This window comes from Oncorhynchus clarkii, chromosome 13 (genome assembly GCF_045791955.1).
Source record: "Oncorhynchus clarkii lewisi isolate Uvic-CL-2024 chromosome 13, UVic_Ocla_1.0, whole genome shotgun sequence".
Lineage (NCBI taxonomy): Eukaryota > Metazoa > Chordata > Actinopteri > Salmoniformes > Salmonidae > Oncorhynchus > Oncorhynchus clarkii.
Genome location: NC_092159.1, coordinates 6,423,434 through 6,444,924, shown reverse-complemented (window position 1 = coordinate 6,444,924; position 21,491 = coordinate 6,423,434). Strand labels below are relative to the sequence as shown.

Sequence of the window (21,491 nt, the reverse complement as noted above, 5' to 3'; positions counted from 1 at the left end):
CAGCATACCAGATATTTTTGGATTCACCTTATTGTGCTGTGCTCACTTGAACAGGAAGGTGGCGCGGCGATCCTTCATGGGCAAATTTTGTCATCAAAGTCTGGTATTCTCTGGATGTATGGTGCTTTCAGGACAACTGGGAACTCTGGAAAAATTATATCATGATGACGTCAGTGATCTACAGTATACATATCTCCCTTGCATATTACATAATTTATACAGCAGCATACCAGACATTTTTGGACTCATCTTATGAAGGTGGCAGGGCTTTACTTTGTGAGCAAATTTTATCATCAAACTTTGTCATCAAAGTCTGGCATTCTCTGGATTTATGGTGGGAACCCTGAAAAAAACACACACAGCCACTCCATTGAAATCAAGCTAAAGATTGCTTTGCATTGCTTGCAGTTAGCCACTGATTCCTTACAAACCACTTACTGTTGGGTTAAGACGGCGCCGGAGAAGAAGACAGACGTTTTACGTTCCCCCAACCGATTGTGTTTTTTTGTTTGTTTATTTACATTTGAATGACCTGTATTCCGCCATAAGCAAACCCAGAGTTGACGCTCCTAGTACCTGGGGACTTTAATGCAGGGAAACTTAAATCCAGTTTACCAAATTTCTATCAGCATGTTAAATGTGCAACCAGAGTGAAAAAAACTCTGGACCACCTATACTCCACACACAGAGACACATACAAAGCTCTCCCTCGCCCTCCATTTGGCAAATCTGACCATCATTCTATCCTTCTGATTCCTGCTTAGAAGCAACAATTAAAGCAGGAAGCACCAGTGACGAGATCAATAATAAAGTGGTCATATGAAGCAGATGCTGAGCTTCAGGACTGTTTTGCTATCACAGACTGGAATATGTCCCTGGATTACTCCGATGGCATTGAGGAGTACACCACATCAGTCTTTGGCTTCATCAATAAGTGCGTCGATGACGTCATCCCCACAGTGACCGTACGTACATTCCCCAACCAGAAGCCATGGATTACAGGCAACATACGCACTGAGCTAAAGGCTAGAGCTACCGCTTTCAAGGAGCTACCGCTTAACCCGTAAGCTTATAAAAAATCACGCTATGCCCTCCGATAAACCATTAAACAGGCAAAGCATCAATACAGGACTAACACGAAACCCAAACCGGCTGCGCGAGTGGTGTTCTGTCCTCCCACACCAAACGCGATCGACACGCAGGTTAAATATCAAAACAAACTCTGAACCAATTACAGTAATTTGGGGACAGGTCGAAAATCATTAAACATTTATGACAATTTAGCTAGCTAGCTTGCACTTGCTAGCTAATTTGTCCTATTTAGCTAGTTTGCTGTTGCCAGCTAATTTGTCCTGTGATATAAACATTGAGTTGTTATTTTACCTGAAATGGTATAAGGTCCTCTACTCCGACAATTAATCCACACATAAAACAGTCAACCGAATAATTTCTAGTCATCTCTCCTCCTTTTAGGCATTTTCTTCTCTTGACTTTATATTGCAATTGGCAATGTTTCATAAATTAGGTGCATTACTGCCACTGACCTCGTTCATCTTTCAGTCACCCACGTGAGGATAACCAATGAGGAGATGATACGCGGGTACATGCTTCTATAAACCAATGAGGAAAGGCAGGTCTTGCAGCGCGATCTGCATCACAAATAGAACTGACTTCTATTTTAGCCTTTGGCAATGCAAACGCTCGTTGGCACGCGTGAACAGTGTGGGTGCAATAATTGAATAATGTAGATTTCTAAATGTATTTTGCAACTCTTGCGCACTCTACGCGAGCAGTGTAGTCAGCCTGTAAGATCGAATCATACTACACCGACTCTGACACTCGTCGGATGTGACAGGCCTTTGCAAACCATTACAGACTACAAAGGGAAGCACAGCCGAGAGCTGCCCAGTGACACGAGCCTACCAGACAAGCTAAACCACCTCTATGCTCGCTTCGAGGCAAATAACACTGAAACATGCATGAGAGCACCAGCTGTGCTGGAAGACTGGTGCCCCCGCACATTGACTCTGTATCGGTACCCACCTGTATATAGTCTCACTATTGCTATTTTACTACTGCTTTTTAATTACTTGTACAACTTAATTACTTGCGCTACTTAATTACTGGTTACCTTTGTCTCTTATTCTTATCCATATATTTTTTAAACTGCATTGTTGGTTAGGGGCTCGTAATTAAGCATTTCACTGTGAGGTCTGTTGTATTCGGCGCATGTGACTAATAACATTTGATTTGATTAGTTGAATTTGCGATTTTCCCACTTGTTGTGTAATCTTTATGTCCAATGGCCGATGATACGTGTTATCTACAATTTCTCTTCATTATTTCCCTTCATATGACAAGGATTAAAAATGTCTACTTGATTCATGATGACTGCTAGCTAAGATTTTGAAAGTAAGATGTTGACATGATCAGTCCAATCAAAGCCATTATACATGTAATGTGATTTGACGTCATTTTATCTGTGGCCAATGACCTTGAGCATTCTTGAAAGGGGACTTGTAATTTAACTCTATGGCAGGACCCAAAGGGCTGACATTTTGGATGTCTACCCTTAATAAGGACTTAAACTTGGCGATGTTGTAGTGTCCCCATGAGTGACAGAATACTGAGCCAATCACGGTGCAATGCTCCTATTTTCTGCTGTCTCACCACACCACCACATAAAGCACTGAGCTGAAACACCTGCGTTCTGGAGTTGCATCACAGATAGCTGAGATAGATAATATATATATTTTTTTTTATTGTTTGCAAACTGATATGTGACACGTATTAATGGCAAAATAAAAACAGATGAATGATGGGTCAAAACTGATTGTTATATATTATGTAAACTCTCTCTTTCTCTACCTCTCTCTCTCTCTCTCTCTCTGTCTCTCTCTCTCTCTCTCTCTCTGTCTCTCTTTCTCTCTCTCTCTCTCTCTATGTCTCTCTCTCTCTCTCTACCTCCCTCTTTCCAGGATACATTTGAGCTGCGTCTGTTGACGTGGCTGGGTCTGTCGGTGTCTGTGGTGTGTCTGTTGCTGTGCATCCTGACATTCTGGCTGTGTCGGTCCATCCAGGGGACACGCACCACCATCCACCTCCACCTCTGTGTCTGCCTCTTCATCGCTGACCTCGTCTTCCTCAGCGGTATCTCTCACACACAGAACAAGGTGGGGATAAACATGTGGGGAGTGTGTGTGTGCGTGCGTGCGTGCGTGCGTGCGTGCGCGTGCGTGCGTGCGTGCGTGCGTGTGTGTGTGTATCAATCTAACGATGAAGGTATATTTATCTTTATAATATTTTCACTTTGAAGATTTGCTGTTGTAGGATGACAAACAAATAACTAAAAATAAACCCTTTTTACATTCAGTCAGATCTGAATTTGAGTTCAATTTGACTTTCATCTCTCCTCCTCTCCTCTCCTCTCCTCTCCTCTCCTCTCCTCTCCTCTCCTCTCCTCTCCTCTCCTCCTCCCCCTGTCTCTCCTCTCCTCTCCTCTCCTCTCCTCTCCTCTCCTCCTCCCTGTCTCTCCTCTCCTCTCCTCTCCTCTCCTCTCCTCTCCTCTCCTCCTCCCTGTCTCTCCTCTCCTCTCCTCTCCTCTCCTCCTCCCTGTCTCTCCTCTCCTCTCCTCTCCTCTCCTATCCTCTCCTCTCCTCCTCCCTGTCTCTCCTCTCCTCTCCTCTCCTCTCCTCTCCTCCTCCCTGTCCCCCCTCTCCTCTCCTCTCCTCTCCTCTCCTCTCCTCTCCTCTCCTCTCCTCTCCTCTCCTTTCCTTTCCTCTCCTCTCCTCTCCTCTCCTCTCCTCCTCCCTGTCTCTCCTCTCCTCTCCTTTCCTTTCCTCTCCTCTCCTCTCCTCTCCTCTCCTCTCCTCTCCTCTCCTCTCCTTTCCTCTCCTCTCCTCTCCTCTCCTCTCCTCTCCTCTCCTCCTCCCTGTCTCTCCTCTCCTCTCCTCTCCTCTCCTCTCCTCTCCTCTCCTCTCCTCTCCTCTCCTCTCCTCTCCTCTCAGGGAGGATGTAGGGTTGTAGCAGGTCTCCTCCACCTGTTCTTCCTAGGATCCTTCAGTTGGATGTTGTTAGAGGGGGTTCAGCTCTACCTCATGGTGGTCCTGGTCTTCAACACTACCATAAGGTATTGGATATATTTACTCTGTGGTTATAAATTATTATGCGTTAGTATATATTTAGAGTATATATTTGTATTTATTTGTATCATACATTCATGTTTAATTCATTTAGATACGGAATGTCTGTATTTATATTATTTATATCATTTCCTTTTGGGGTCACTTAAAAATGTCTGTGTTTTTGTCCATTAAAATAACATCAAATTGATCAGAAACAGTGTAGACATTGTTAATGTTGTACATTACTATTGTAGCTGGAAACTACTGATTTTGTAATATAATATCTACATAGGCCTACAGAGACCCATTATCAGCAACCATCACTCCTGTGTTCCAATGGCATGCTGTGTGTTAGCCAATCCAAGGTTATCATTTTAAAAGGCTAATTGATCGTTAGAAACCCCTTTTGCAATTATGTTAGCACAGCTGAAAACTGTTGTTTTGATAAAAGAAGCAATTAAACTGTCCTTCTTTAGACTAGTTAAGTATCTGAAGCATCAGTATTTGTGGGTTCGATTACAGGCTGAAAATGGCCAAAAACAAATAACTTTCTTCTGAAACTCGTCAGTCTATTCTTGTTCTGAGAAATGAAGGCTATTCCATGCGAGAAATTGCCAAGAAACTGAAGATCTCGTACAACGTTGCGTACTAGTCGCTTCACAGAACAGCACACACGGTCTCTAACCAGAATAGAAAGGGGAGTGGGAGGCCCCGATGCATAACTGAGCAAGAGGACAAGTACATTAGAGTGTCTAGTTTGAGAAACAGACGCAGAACAGACACAGAAACAGAAATCCTCAACTGGCAGCTTCATTAAATAGTACCTACAAAACACCAGTCTCAACGTCAACAGTGAAGAGGCGACTCCGGGATGGTGGCCTTCTAGGAAAAGTTCCTCTGTCCAGTCTCAACGTCAACAGTGAAGAGGCGACTCCGGGATGCTGGCCTTCTAGGAAAAGTTCCTCTGTCCAGTCTCAACGTCAACAGTGAAGAGGCGACTCCGGGATGCTGGCCTTCTAGGAAAAGTTCCTCTGTCCAGTCTCAACGTCAACAGTGAAGAGGCGACTCCGGGATGCTGGCCTTCTAGGCAGAGTTCCTCTGTCCAGTCTCAACGTCAACAGTGAAGAGGCGACTCCGGGATGCTGGCCTTCTAGGAAAAGTTCCTCTGTCCAGTCTCAACGTCAACAGTGAAGAGGCGACTCCGGGATGCTGGCCTTCTAGGCAGAGTTCCTCTGTCCAGTCTCAACGTCAACAGTGAAGAGGCGACTCTGGGATGCTGGCCTTCTAGGAAAAGTTCCTCTGTCCAGTCTCAACGTCAACAGTGAAGAGGCGACTCCGGGATGGTGGCCTTCTAGGCAGAGTTCCTCTGTCCAGTGTCTGTGTTCTTTTGCCCATCTTAATCTTTTATTTTAAATGGCCAGTCTGAGATATGGATTTTCTTTGAATCTCTGCCTAGAAGGCCAGCATCCCCTACTTTATTTTATCTTGCTCTGATCTTTTTCATATAAAAATAAATGTTACCCCCTGTTACGGTTTTCTTCCTGGGAAGGAGAGGCGGATCAAAATGCAGCGTGGGTATTGGTTAAACATCTTTAATAAAGATGATAACGTGAACAATATACATATATATATATATATATATATATATATATATATATATATATATATACAAACCAAGAAACCGTGGAAAAACCAAAACAACTGGTGCAAACTGGTGCAAAACACAGAGACAGGAAACAATCACCCACGAAATACCCAAAGAATATGGCTGCCCAAATATGGTTCCCAATCAGAGACAACGATAAACACCTGCCTCTGATTGAGAACCACTCTAGGCAACCATAGACTTACATAGAATACTATACTAAACACAACCCCATCAATCTACAAAACCCCTAGACAAGAGAAACACATAATCACCCATGTCACACCCTGGCCTAACCACAATAACAAAGAAAACACAAAATACTAAGGCCAAAATACTAAGGCCACCCCCTTTTCTCCCCAATTTCGTGGTATCCAATTGTTAGTAATCGCTACAACTCCAATACGGGCTCGGGAGAGACAAAGGTCGAAAGCCATGCGTCCTCCGAAACACAACCCAACCAAGCCGCACTGCTTCAGAACAGCACGCCTCCAACCCGGTAGCCAGCCGCACCAATGTGTCAGAGGAAACACCATGCACCTGGCTACCTTGGTTAGCCACATGCACTGCACCCGGCTGCCACAGGAGTCACTGGTATGTGATGAGACAAGGATATCCTTACCGGCCAAACCCTCCCTAACCCACAAATGTGCATCGCCCCACGGACCTCCCAATCGTGGCCGGCTGCGACAGAGCCTGGGCGAGAACCCAGAGTCTCTGGTGGCACAGCTAGCGCTGCGATGCAGTGCCCTAGAGCACTGCGCCACCCGGGAGGCTTATCTCTTATCTACCTTGGTGTGTTACCTTTTCTTCTAACTGTTATTTTATGAAGCTCTGTGATTCTTCTTCTTACTGTAAACCTCTGTACCTGTATTTAATGAATCTGTGATTCTTCGTCTTACTGTAAACCTCTGTACCTGTATTTTATGAAGCTCTGTGATTCTTCTTCTTACTGTAAACCTCTGTACCTGTATTTAATGAATCTGTGATTCTTCTTCTTACTGTAAACCTCTGTACCTGTATTTTATGAAGCTCTGTGATTCTTCTTCTTACTGTAAACCTCTGTACCTGTATTTAATGAATCTGTGATTCTTCGTCTTACTGTAAACCTCTGTACCTGTATTTTATGAAGCTCTGTGATTCTTCGTCTTACTGTAAACCTCTGTACCTGTATTTTATGAAGCTCTGTGATTCTTCTTCTTACTGTAAACCTCTGTACCTGTATTTAATGAATCTGTGATTCTTCGTCTTACTGTAAACCTCTGTACCTGTATTTCATGAAGCTCTGTGATTCTTCTTCTTACTGTAAACCGCTGTACCTGTATTTAATGAATCTGTGATTCTTCTTCTTATTGTAAACCTCTGTACCTGTATTTTATGAAGCTCTGTGATTCTTCTTCTTACTGTAAACCTCTGTACCTGTATTTTATGAAGCTCTGTGATTCTTCTTCTTATTGTAAACCTCTGTACCCGTATTTTAGGAAGCTCGTTGATTCTTCTTCTTATTGTAAACCTCTGTACCAGTATTTTATGAAGCGTGTTGATTCTTCTTCTTATTGTAAACCACTGTATATGTATTTTATGAAGCTCTGTGATTCTTCTTCTTATTGTAAACCTCTGTACCTGTATTTTATGAAGCTCTGTGATTCTCCTTCTTACTGTAGACCTCTGTACCTGTATTTAATGAATCTCTGGGATTCTTCGTCTTATTGTAAACCTCTGTACCTGTATTTTATTAAGCTCTTTGATTCTTCGTCTTACTGTAAACCTCTGTACCTGTATTTTATGAAGCTCTTTGATTCTTCATCTTATTGTAAACCTCTGTACCTGTATTTTATTAAGCTCTTTGATTCTTCGTCTTACTGTAAACCTCTGTACCTGTATTTTATGATGCTCTTTGATTCTTCTTATTGTAAACCTCTGTACCTGTATTTAATGAATCTCTGTGATTCTTCATCTTACTGTAGACCTCTGTACCTGTATTTTATGAATCTCTTTGATTCTTCGTCTGACTGTAGACCTCTGTACCTGTATGCTGTGGGATATGGACTGCCACTGGCTATAGTCATCATCTCTGCTATCACCTACCCAGATGGATACGGTACCACACAACAGTGAGTCTGAGTCTGTGTCTCTAACTCTCTCCCTGTGTGTGTGTGTGTGTGTGTGTGTGTGTGTGTGTGTGTGTGTGTGTGTGTGTGTGTGTGTGTGTGTGTGTGTGTGTGTGTGTGTGTGTGTGTGTGTGTGTGTGTGTGTGTGTGTGTGTGTGTGACAGAGTGTAGTGAATCTGTCCCATATAAATAACCTGTCAGCTGCTGGTTGTCTCTGGACAGAGGTTTTCTTAAACATAATTATAACATGTAAATAACACCAGATAACATAATTCCAACTTGAATATAACCTTATTCTAACTATATCCACTTGGTGTGTAATCTGTTAGTTGTCTCCAGAGAAAGGTCCTTGATTGAACCTAACTTAAAATTAACAGAAATATGTTTTTAACCTAAATCTAATGTTATTCTCTCTGTGTGTCTTTGTCAGCTGTTGGTTGTCTCTGGAGAGAGGATTCATCTGGAGTTTCTTCGGCCCAGTGTGCACCATCATCTTCCTCAACGCTTTCATCTTCATCATCACTGTCTGGAGGCTGGCCCAGAAGTTCTCTAGTCTCAACCCTGACCTCTCCAACCTACACAAGATCAAGTAAGGGGTGTGTGTGTGTGTGTGTGTGTGTGTGTGTGTGTGTGTGTGTGTGTGTGTGTGTGTGTGTGTGTGTGTGTGTGTGTGTGTGTGTGTGTGTGTGTGTGTGTGTGTGTGTGTGTGTGCGTGTGTGTGTGTGTGTGTGCGCGTGTGTGTGCGTGTGTGTGTGTTTGTCCCAAAATAAAATGTAACAATTGACAATTTTATTTTCTGCTGCATTGAAACCCCAAAAATAAAAACAGTTTTATTGAAAGTCTCCCCTACGGCTGTAAACAGAGACTAGTATTTCACAGAGAGGCTTTGTTCACTCACACTCCATAATACAGTGAAAAATTGTTTATCTTACAAAAAGGCCATCCATCTCCAACACCTTAATGAGTGACAGATACGAAAGCATTAACTGCAATGATACCATGTTATACATTTTATACATGTCGTACAACCTAGTATGATACCATGTTATACATACAACCAAGTATGATACCATGTTATACACGTCGTACAACCAAGTATTGATACCATGTTATACATGTCGTATAACCAAGTATGATACCATGTTATACATGTCGTACAACCAAGTATGATACCATGTTATACACGTCGTACAACCAAGTATGATACCATGTTATACATGTCGTACAACCAAGTATGATATCATGTTATACATGTCGTACAACCAAGTATGATACCATGTTATACATGTTGTACAACCAAGTTAATCTTTAAGCCGATGTATAACACTTGTATGTTTTCTGAATGTTTATAACGAGTATTTCTGTTTTTGAATTTGGAGCTCTGCAATTTCACTGGATGTTGGCTAGCGTACCCTAGTGAGGTTAAAAGCTTAACTTCTTGTTAATCCAGCCGCTTTGTCAGATTTCAAAAAGGCTTTACGGCAAAAGCAAACCATGCAATTATCTGAGGACAATTTTTTCCCATTGTCTCCTCATCCCCTAGGTACACTCCAAGATACTTAAAACCTCTCTTGCACCATTCCCATTGTCTCCTCATCCCCTAGGTACACGCCAAGATACTTAAAACCTCTCTAGCACCATTCCCATTGTCTCCTCATCCCCCAGGTACACTCCAAGATACTTAAAACCTCTCTAGCACCATTCCCATTGTCTCCTCATCCCCTAGGTACACGCCAAGATACTTAAAACCTCTCTAGCACCATTCCCATTGTCTCCTCATCCCCCAGGTACACGCCAAGATACTTAAAACCTCTCTAGCACCATTCCCATTGTCTCCTCATCCCCTAGGTACACTCCAAGATACTTAAAACCTCCCTTGCACCATTCCCATTGTCTCCTCATCCCCTAGGTACACTCTAAGATACTTAAAACCTCTCTAGCACCATTCCCATTGTCTCCTCATCCCCTAGGTAAACTCCAAGATACTTAAAACCTCCCTTGCACCATTCCAACCCCCTTGGCAAAGCCATGATCCCACCAGACCATTTCCCATTCTGTAAAGCACAACTTTTTTCCCAATTTACCTTTCCAGAGGATACTCCCTTAATTAAATCGATCAACCATGAGACTCAAACTATCCACCTCCGCTTGATTTTTCACCAAAATAACTCCATCATCAGCATATGCTGAGAGAGGAACAGGAGGAATATCCTCTGAAAGGTTCACCCCTTCAATGCGACATCTAATGCTATTTAGTAGTGGATCTATGGCGATGGCAAACAACATTCTGGACAACGAACACCGCTGCCTAATTCCTCTACACACTTTAAAAGGAGCACTGAAGCCACCGTTAACTTTCAATACTCTTTCAATGTCACCATATATCACCCTGATCATGGCAATAAAACCAGAACTGAAGATTATAGCCTCAAATGTGTGCCATAGGTATTTATGTTCTACTCGGTCAAATGCCTTTTCCTGATCAATTGAAATTAGACCAGCGTCCAGTCCAATCGCCCTAGAGACGTCCCAAAAATCCAGAATCAGGGAAATATTATCTCCTATCTGCCTGCCGGGAACACAGTAGGACTGGATCGTGCGTATGATTTGCCCCATCACCTCCCTCAGCCTGTTGGACAAAGCCTTGGACAGGATTTTATAATCATTGCACATTAAGGCCACCGGCCTCCAGTTCTTCACCCTCCCTAGGGTCACCCTTTGTTGAGTGTAGGAGGCTATATTTTAGTTTTTGGCTAAAAAACGTACCCATTTGAAACTTCCTATTTCTCAGGCCCAGAAACTAGAATATGCATATAATTGTCAGATTAGGATAGAAAACACTCTAAAGTTTCAAAAACTGTCAAAATATTGTCTGTGAGTATAACTTAACTGATATTGCAGGCGAAAACCTGAGGAAAATCCAACAAGGGGGTGCTGTTTTTCCTGAAAGCTCCCTGTTCCATTGGATGCCTTTTCTCCATTTAAAGGGATATCAACCAGATTCATTTTCCTATGGCTTCCACATGGTGTGAACTTTAGACATAGTTTCAGGCTTTTATTTTGAAAAATGAGCGAGAAAGAACCCGTCGCGTCTGTGGATGGCTGGGTGCCAGCAGAGTTTAACATGAGCAACAGCCATTTTCTCTCTCTCTCTCTGGAAGAAGCTACATTCCGGTTGACATATTATCGATTATATATTGTAAAAACAACCTGAGGATTGATCATAAAAAAACATTTTACATCTTTCCATGCACTTTACGGATACTATTGGATCTTTCGTCTGCGATGTCGTGACCGCTCGAGCCTGTGGATTTCTGAACATAACGCGCCAAACAAAAGGAGCTATTTTGGATATAAAAATCATCTTTATGGAACAAAAGGGACATTTATTTTGTAACTGGGAGTCTCGTGAGTGAAAACATCCGAAGAACATCAAAGGTAAACGATTAATTTGATTGCTTTTCTGATTTTCGTGACCAAGCTTCCTGATGCTAAGTGTACACAATTTTTTGTTGTGCTATCGATAAACTTACACAAACGCTTGGATTGCTTTCGCTGAAAAGCATAATTTCAAAATCTGACACGCCAGGTGGATTAACAACAAGCTAAACTGTGTTTTGCTATATTGCACTTGTGGTTTCATTAAGATTTTATATTTTTAGGAATTTAATTTGAATTTGGAGCTCTGTAATTCAGAGGATGTTGATGAAAATGATCCTGCCAACGTGCGTCAAGAATTAATCCTCAACTGATTTATCATCTCTACAACCTGTTTATCCTCAACTGATTTATCATCTCTACAACCTGTTAATCCTCAACTGATCTATCATCTCTACCACCTGTTTATCATCTCTACAACCTGTTAATCCTCAACTGATTTATCATCTCTACCACCTGTTTATCATCTCTACAACCTGTTTATCATCTCTACAAACTGTTAATCCTCAACTGATCTATCATCTCTACAACCTGTTCATCATCTCTACAACCTGTTTATCCTCAACTGATTTATCATCTCTACAACCTGTTTATCATCTCTACAAACTGTTTATCCTCAACTGATCTATGATCTCTACAACCTGTTAATCATCTCTACAACCTGTTTATCATCTCTACAACCTGTTTATCATCTCTACAAACTGTTAATCCTCAACTGATCTATCATCTCTACCACCTGTTCATCATCTCTACAACCTGTTAATCCTCAACTGATTTATCATCTCTACCACCTGTTTATCATCTCTACAAACTGTTTATCCTCAACTGATTTATCATCTCTACCACCTGTTCATCATCTCTACAACCTGTTAATCCTCAACTGATTTATCATCTCTACCACCTGTTCATCATCTCTACAACCTGTTAATCCTCAACTGATTTATCATCTCTACCACCTGTTCATCATCTCTACAACCTGTTAATCCTCAACTGATTTATCATCTCTACCACCTGTTTATCATCTCTACAAACTGTTTATCCTCAACTGATCTATGATCTCTACAACCTGTTAATCATCTCTACAACCTGTTTATCATCTCTACAACCTGTTTATCATCTCTACAAACTGTTTATCCTCAACTGATCTATGATCTCTACAACCTGTTCATCATCTCTACAACCTGTTTATCCTCAACTGATTTATCATCTCTACAACCTGTTTATCATCTCTACAACCTGTTTATCATCTCTACAACCTGTTTATCATCTCTACAACCTGTTTATCCTCAACGGATCTCAGATCTCTACAACCTGTTCATGATCTCTACAACCTGTTCATCATCTCTACAACCTGTTCATCATCTCTACAACCTGTTTATCCTCAACTGATCTATCATCTCTACCTTCCTCTTAGTATTAGAACCTTCACCACCCCTTAAATTCTTCCTCTTCCTCCTCAGTACTTTGAAAACAGCTGCTTCATTTTCCATTGTTTCACTCTCCCCTTGAAGTCCCGTTTCATTTTCCAGCACCTCCTCCGCGACCTCCATCGCAGTTTCACCTACTGCCCCCCACCCTCTTTTCCCTGCTCTACCACAACTTCCCACGTAGCCACATTGCTCTCCTTTCCTATTTCTCCCACCACGTCTGCCCACCTTCTCCCTTCTCCTTAACCCATAGCCTGTTCATCCCTTCTCCTGAACCCTCAGCCTGTTCATCCCTTCTCCTGAACCCGTAGCCTGTTCATCCCTTCTCCTGAACCCTCAGCCTGTTCATCCCTTCTCCTGAACCCTCAGCCTGTTCATCCCTTCTCCTGAACCCTCAGCCTGTTCATCCCTTCTCCTGAACCCTCAGCCTGTTCATCCCTTCTCCTGAACCCTCAGCCTGTTCATCCCTTCTCCTTAACCCATAGCCTGTTCATCCCTTCTCCTGAACCCTCAGCCTGTTCATCCCTTCTCCTGAACCCTCAGCCTGTTCATCCCTTCTCCTGAACCCTCAGCCTGTTCATCCCTTCTCCTTAACCCATAGCCTGTTCATCCCTTCTCCTGAACCCTCAGCCTGTTCATCCCTTCTCCTTAACCCATAGCCTGTTCATCCCTTCTCCTGAACCCTCAGCCTGTTCATCCCTTCTCCTGAACCCTCAGCCTGTTCATCCCTTCTCCTGAACCCTCAGCCTGTTCATCCCTTCTCAGTGTTTTTTTAGCTTCACCAGTGCCAGAGCTGCTACCGGGATCTGCACGCTCGTTCTCTGGACAATTACACACCAAGTACCCCTCTCTTCCACACCCAAAGCATTTCATTGACTCGGTAGAAGCGTAGAACACATAATCAAACCCATCAATCTTGAAACTGAATGCTAAATTCAGTTCGTCAGTATCCTTCTTTAAAATCATGTGCACTTGTCTCCTATGAGATATGACATGTTTCAGCAAAGCCGATTTTCAGCCAAAAATAATATTTTTTTAAATGTAGGAACAAGTTCTCCATGACGACATACCTCTCGCTCCAACACTTCTCTAACAAAAGGGGGCAACGTTAGAAAGTATAGCTCCTCCCCTCTTCCTCCCTCCCTCCTCCCTCCCCCTTTCTAACACAACACCATTCTCAACTATCCACGAGGGAACACTGACGTGTGTATATCCCGCAACACAACACCACTCTCAATTATTCATGAAGGAACACCGACGTCTGTGTCTCCAGCAACACAACACCACTCTCAACTATCCACGAGGGAACACCGACGTCTGTGTCTCTCTAACACAACACCACTCTCAACTATCCACGAGGGAACACCGACGTCTGTGTCTCTCTAACACAACACCACTCTCAACTATCCACGAGGGAACACCAACACAACACCACTCTCAACTATCCACGAGGGAACACCGACGCCTGTGTCTCCCGCAACACAACACCACTCTCAACTATCCACGAGGGAACACCGACGTCTGTGTCTCCCGCAACACAACACCACTCTCAACTACTCATGAGGGAACACCAACGTCTGTGTCTCCCGCAATTTATTGTTACACAATAAATGTATGTTCAATAAAGTCACTCTTTATGTCCAAAAACCTCAGTTTAAATTGACGCGTTATTTGAGACAATGCATTACTGAACATAATATCCGATGAAATTGCAGAGAGCCACATCAAATCACAGAAATACTCATCATAAACATTGATAAAAGATACAATTGTTAAACATAGGATTGAAGATAAACTTCTAGTTAATCCAGCAGCTGTGTCAGATTTCAGAAAGGCTTTACGGCGAAAGCAAACCATGCTATTATCTGAGGACAGCACCCCATCAAACAAACACAGACAATCATAATTCAACCCGCCAGGCGCAACACGAAACTCAGAAATAAAGATATAATTCATGCCTTACCTTTGACAAGCTTCTTCTGTTGGCACTCCAATACGTCCCATAAACATCACAAATGGTCCTTTTTTTCAATTAATTCCATCGTTATATATCCAAAATGTCAATTTATTTGGCGTGTTTGATCCAGAAAAAAAACAGTTACCACTCGCGCAACATGACTACAAAATATCTCATAAATGACCTGTAATCTTTGTCCAAACATTTCAAACAACTTTCCTAATACAACTTTAGGTATTTTTTAACGTAAATAATCGGTCACATTTAAGCCGGGATAAACAACGTTCAATACCGGAGGAAAACGATGTGTAGCGAGCATTTCTGGTCACGCGCCTCTATAAAACAGTACATTTCACTCAACCCTCGTTCTGAACAGCCGTACTTCTTCATTTCTCAAAGGAAAAACATCAACCAATTTCTAAAGACTGTCGACATCCAGTGGAAGCGATGGGAACTGCAAGCAACTGCCTTAGAATCCCAATGAAAACTCATTGAAAAGAGAATGAACTCAACAAAAAAAATCCTGGATGTTTTGTCCTTGGGGTTTTGCCTGCTACATACGTTCTATTTTACTCACAGACATTATTCAAACTGTTTTAGAAACTTCAGAGTGTTTTCTATCCAAAACTACTAATAATATGCATATCCGAGCTTCTGGGCCTGAGTAGAAGTTTACGCTTCTCATCCAGACGTCGAAATACTGCCCCCAAGTCATAAGAAGATATTACAAAGCCATCACCTACAGAGAGATGAACCTGGAGAAGAGTCCCCTAAGCAAGATGGTCCTTGGGCTCTGTTCACAAACACAACCACACCGCACAGAGCCCCGCGACAGCAACACAATTAGACCCAACCAAATCATGAGAAAACGAAAAGATAATTTCTTGACACATTGGAAAGAATTAACAAAAAGACTGAGCAAACTAGGATGACTGAGCAAACCTGATCACTGTGACTGACCCAAACTTAAGGAAAGCTTTGAATATGTACAGACTGAGCTGCACTTCCTAACCTCCTGCCCAATGTATGACCATATTAGAGACACATATTTCCCTCAGATTACACAGATCCACCAAGAATTTGAAAACAAACCCGATTTTGATAAACTCGCACAGTGTGCCATCACAGTGTGCCATCACAGTGTGCCATCACAGTGTGCCATCACAGTGAGCCCTCACAGTGTGCCCTCACAGTGTGCCATCACAGTGTGCCATCACAGTGTGCCCTCACAGTGTGCCTTCACAGTGTGCCATCACAGTGTGCCTTCACAGTGTGCCATCACAGTGTGCCATCACAGTGTGCCATCACAGCAGCAAGATTTGCGACCTATATTTATGTTTATTTATTTTCCCTTTTATACTTTAACTATTTGCACATAGTTAAAACACTGTATAAAGACATGATATGACATTTAAAAAGTCTTTATTCTTTGGGAACTTCTGTGATTGTAATGCTTACTGTTCTTTTTTATTGTTCATTTCACTTTCGTATATTATCTACTTCACTTGCTTTGGCAATGTGAACATATGTTTCCCATGATAATAAAGCAACTTGAATTTAATTGAATTGACAGAGTAAGGAAGGTAGAGATAGACAGAGACAGAGAGACAGAGTGACAGAGAGAGGAATGGATAGAGAGACAGAGACAGAGAGACAGAGAGACAGAGAGACAGAGAGACAGAGAGACAGAGAGACAGACAGACAGACAGACAGACAGACAGACAGACAGACAGAGAGAGGTGAATGGAGAAATAAAGTTGAATGTTAGGACAGCCAAAACTCCTTGGTGTGTGAATGAATGAATTAATGCAATTCAGATTTTATTTGTGAAGTAAAACTTCTAAAACTGTCTTGCTCCCCCCTCCTCCCCTCCCATCCACCCTCCCATCCCTTCTCCCTCCCTTCCTCCCATTTTCTCCTCCCTCCCTACATCCCCCTCCTCCCCCCTCCTCCCTCCTTCCCTGCTCCTCCCCTCTCCCCTCTCCCTTCTCCCTCCCCACCCTCACCCCCTCCCTCCTCCTTCCCGTCCTTCCTCCCCCCTCCTTCCCGTCCTCCCTCCTTCCTCCTCCCTCCTTCCTCCCCCTCCTCCTCCCTCCCTCCCTCCCCCCCTCCCTCCCTCCCCTCTCCTCCTCCCTACTCCCCACCTCCATCCCTCCCTCCCCCCTCCTCCTCCCTCCTCCCCTCCTCCTCCCTCCCTCCCTCCCCCCTCCCTCCTTCCCTCCCCCCTCCTCCTCTCCTCCTCCCTACTCCCCTCCCCCTCCCTCCCTCCCTCCCCTCTCCTCCTCCCTACTCCCCTCCCCCTCCCTCCCTCCCTCCCTCCCTCCACCCTCCCCTCCTCCTCCCTCCCTCCCTCCCTCCCTCCCTCCCTCCCTCCCCTCTCCTCCTCTCCTCCTCCCTACTCCCCTCCCTCTCCCTCCCTCCCTCCCTCCCCTCTCCTCCTCCCTACTCCCCTCCCCCTCCCTCCCTCCCTCCCTCCCTCCCTCCCTCCCTCCCTCCCTCCCTCCCTCCCTCTCCTCCTCCCTCCCTCCCTCCCTCCCATCCCTCCCTCCCTCCTCCCCTCCTCCCCCCTACTCCCCTCCTCCTCCCTCTCTCTCTCCAGGGTGTTCACAGTGACAGCAGTGGCCCAGCTGTGTGTGTTGGGTACTATGTGGATATTTGGAGTGTTCCAGTTCCAAGAGGATGGGACAGTGGTCATGACATATCTCTTCACTATCCTCAACTCTCTACAGGGAGCACTGCTGTTCATCATGCACTGCCTACTGAACAAAACGGTATGGTGTGTGTGTGTGTGTGTGTGTGTGTGTGTGTGTGTGTGTGTGTGTGTGTGTGTAACACTGTGCTCTGCTGCCCTCATCAGGTTAGAGAGGAGTATTGCCAGCTGCTGTCCTGTATCTGCACACCACAGAAGAAGAGATACTCAGATTTCAGCACTAACAACCCTTCCTCCAGCCAATCCCAGGTACATACACAGTATATATATATATATATATATATATATATATATATATAGAGAGAGAGAGAGAGAGAGAGAGAGAGAGAGAGAGAGAGAGAGAGAGAGAGAGAGAGAGAGAGAGAGAGAGAGAGAGAGAGAGAGAGAGAGAGAGAGAGAGAGAGAGAGAGAGAGAGAGAGAGAGAGAGAGAGAGAGAGAGAGAGAGAGAGCACTTTCATTATGATAACCTCCTTGTATCATTGTGTGTCCTAGGGGTCAAGGCGTACCCAGAACACAGGGGAGTTGCAGACATGATGACATCACCAATCCCCCATAATGCACGTCTTTACTCCCCCTCCCTTTTCAGGCCTGGTTCAGTAGAAAATGTGCCCTACGAGCCCGGCTGGTTATGTGCCCTATCTAGAACCTTAACGGGTTCTTCGGCTGTCCCGGTAGGATAACTCTTTCAATAACCCTTTTTGGTTCCAGGTAGAACCCTTTTTTGGATTCCATCTAGTTGCCTCTCCAAAAAGTTCTACCTGAAACCAAAAAGGTGCCTCTATGCGGACAGCAGAAAAACCCCTTTAGGAACCCCCTTGTCTAAGAGTGTACTAGCCCAGCTGGTCAGCAGAAAAACCCCTTTAGGAACCCCCTTGTCTAAGTGTGTACTAGCCCAGCTGGTCAGCAGAAAAACCCCTTTAGGAACCCCCTTGTCTAAGTGTGTACTAGCCCAGCTGGTCAGCAGAAAAACCCCTTTAGGAACCCCCTTGTCTAAGTGTGTACTAGCCCAGCTGGTCAGCAGAAAAACCCCTTTAGGAACCCCCTTGTCTAAGTGTGTACTAGCCCAGCTGGTCAGCAGAAAAACCCCTTTAGGAACCCCCTTGTCTAAGTGTGTACTAGCCCAGCTGGTCAGCAGAAAATGTGTCTTAAATGTGTCTTAGCCCCAGTGATCAGTGCTCGGAATCCTTAAATTCCTCCTCTGATTAGACACTTCATATCAAACTTGATGTTAACCACTGTCTTATCAAGCATTAGGTTATCCAATCAGAAGTTAAATGATCTTCATGCCATCCAATAGGAATCCATATGATCTTTGTCATCCAATAGGACTCCATATTCTCTTTATGTCTTCCAATAGGATAAGGGGGAGTAGGAAGTGACAATGATGCAATGATGTCACAGTAGTTTCATTTTCACCGACGTAACATTTACATTTCAGGCATTAAGCAGATGTTCATATGCAGAGCATCTTACAGACAGAAAAGAAAGAAGGACCATATGGTGTTTATGTCATCCAATCAGAAGATATATGATCTTCCCGTCATCCAATAGGAATCCATATGATCTTCATGTCATCCAATAGGAATCCATATGATCTTAATGTCATCCAATCAGAAGTTATATCCTCTTTATGTCATTTTTACAGCCACAAAAGATCAGGACTATTTTACTGATCTTTTATAAACGCTTACAAACATATATTTTTTTAATAGTTCATAAATTGTTTGTTATAATGCTTATTCGTTATAGTTATTATGAAGTGTTACCAGAGTATGAGAGGATGGCTGGTGGGTGCTCCAGAAGGGGATGAGAGGATGGCTGGTGGTCCAGAAGGGGATGAGAGGATGGCTGGTGGTCCGGAAGGGGATGAGAGGATGGCTGGTGGTCCGGAAGGGGATGAGAGGATGGCTGGTGGCTGGTGGGTGGTGGGTGGTCCAGAAGGGGATGAGAGGATGGCTGGTGGGTGGTCCAGAAGGGGATGAGAGGATGGCTGGTGGCTGGTGGGTGGTGGGTGGTGGGTGGTCCAGAAGGGGACTAGTTGAATCATTTAGAATTTTTCAAACACCTCAAAAAGCTTTTTCCTGCAATCTAGAGCCAAAACCATTATGCTTAATCCTATGTAAAATATATATATATATGTATTTCTGCATGTCTAAGTGTATCTCTTGAGATGTCTGTACCCTCCTGACTGGTGGTTATTCTTTTTAAGAAAATAAAATGCTTTTCTGCATCTCTTTTTAAAATCTGGCTAAAATATTCAATGGAATATGAGTCTTATTCATTACATTTAGTTATTGCTGGCTTTTTTTTGCCAGCAAGCATGTCAGCTAAGATAGTTACCAAACTGGATAAGCCCCTGTGTCCCCTATGGGCATGATGCCTCTGACCTCTGACCTCTATGCATATAATGAGATAAGAATCTTATGAGATAAGAGTCTTTGAGTAGAACATGGCTTCATCAATCACACTGCTTTTGTCCAAAAACAACGTTTATCAACAGGTTTTTTCAGAAATCCCAGTTGAAAGATTCCCGGAATCAGGAGGAAATAAGCAGGAAATCCGGAATTCTCCAATCGGGATTTTGGGGAAAACCTGGTCATTTGTTTGAAAGGTTAAAGATAATGTGATACCCTACGGGCATTTTCCTGGACACAGGAAGGTTTGTTTACTTCTGACCAACTGAACCCGGGTCCAGCAACTGTGAACCCAACACCTTAGTTGTTACGCCAAGAGCTCCCAACCAAGTTCAACATCAGAACACAAAATATAAGCTTGTGTTAATCCATTGTTTGTAAACAATGTCACATGGTTAAAAAACATCATTTTGAGCTCACGGGTGTTCCTGCATCCACAGATCAGTCTATTGTTTGAAAGTGGTCACATCCCTCAGCTGAACCAAAACAAGCGGTGGGGGAGGGGACCCGTTTAAGGTTCCCCCCTACAACTTGGTCTAAGCACAATCATCCAGATACTCAGCTGTCTTCAAGAAATTGTAAAAACAATGTCTGCAATCAATATTTATTTTTAATTCTATTATTTTGCACTTCAACAATCGGTTTGGTTTTAGTTTTTTTTTTTTAAATGAATGTGTATTATATGAAAAATAATTAAAAGCGATTGTGTATTTTTTTTAGAATGTATAATTTTTTATGTTATTCTATGAGCAGAGTTCTGAATGTAAGCACTTATTGTTGTACTTGACTGCAGGAGTCTGTATGGCTGGGGGGGGGGGTCTGTGTGGGTGTGTCAGTGGGTGGGTGCGCTTTTGGTATATCTGTAATGTTATCTACAATTAAATCGTCGTTACAAAGAACCTACTGTATATGTCTTCTTACCACACACACACACACACACACACACACACACATACACACACACACATTTGTTTTACTATCCTTATGGGGACCAAACAACTGATCCCCATTCAAAGTTATAACCCCTAACCCAAATTCTGACCCTGATTGTAACCCTAACCCCCGAAGCCCAAAAAAGCCTTTTTCCTTGTGGGGTTGAAATGTCATACACTTGTCAGAATGTTCCTTGTGGGGTCTGTTGAAATGACCCCACTTGTCAGAATGTTCCTGGTTTTACTATCCTGTAAGTACTGAGGGGAATCCTACAAAGCATAATTTGAGAAGTTAGCGAGGTATCTTTGGTCAACTCTGAGTTCAACTCAGGATAACCGGTCGTACTAAAGTGGCTCACCTTTTAAGCCAGGTAAAATTTCTATGGCAACGAATCCTTCAGAAATGACCTGTTTCGAGGCACGGTAACTCATGGCTAAACTACACTTACCCTGAATGAAATGACTGAGCCTTGTGTTGATGACCAATGAAATCATTGCATTATCGTCCCCTTTAAGACAGCTGATATTTTGTATTGTTATTATTACTCAAATGTTTTTAAAAAAAAAAGGTACAATATTAAAATACATATCACAGTGGTGGGTGGTGTAAGGCAGGGCTTTACCTAGCATAGACTTATAGATGACCTGGAGCCAGTGGGTCTGGCGACGAATATGTAGCGAGGGCCAGCCGACTAGAGCATACAGGTCACAGTGGTGGGTGGTGTAAGGCAG

At 43.3% G+C, this 21,491-nt stretch overlaps 1 protein-coding gene across 2 annotated transcripts in view; it reads left to right on the top strand.

Annotated features, from left to right (window-relative positions):
• The window catches only part of LOC139423641 (adhesion G protein-coupled receptor E5-like), a 50,045-nt gene extending 29,322 nt beyond the window's left edge, over window positions 1-20,723 (top strand). The window contains exons 11-17 of one of the 2 annotated variants that reach the window (XM_071175234.1): window positions 2,979-3,173; window positions 4,008-4,129; window positions 7,788-7,883; window positions 8,311-8,469; window positions 17,302-17,473; window positions 17,560-17,661; window positions 17,906-20,723. In XM_071175234.1, the coding sequence (XP_071031335.1) occupies window positions 2,979-3,173; window positions 4,008-4,129; window positions 7,788-7,883; window positions 8,311-8,469; window positions 17,302-17,473; window positions 17,560-17,661; window positions 17,906-17,947 (888 nt within the window). In that variant the 3' untranslated portion in view covers window positions 17,948-20,723. The remainder of the gene's footprint in view (window positions 1-2,978; window positions 3,174-4,007; window positions 4,130-7,787; window positions 7,884-8,310; window positions 8,470-17,301; window positions 17,474-17,559; window positions 17,662-17,905) is intronic. The other variant, XM_071175233.1, reaches the window with a different exon arrangement.
• Window positions 20,724-21,491: the final 768 nt, after the last annotated feature.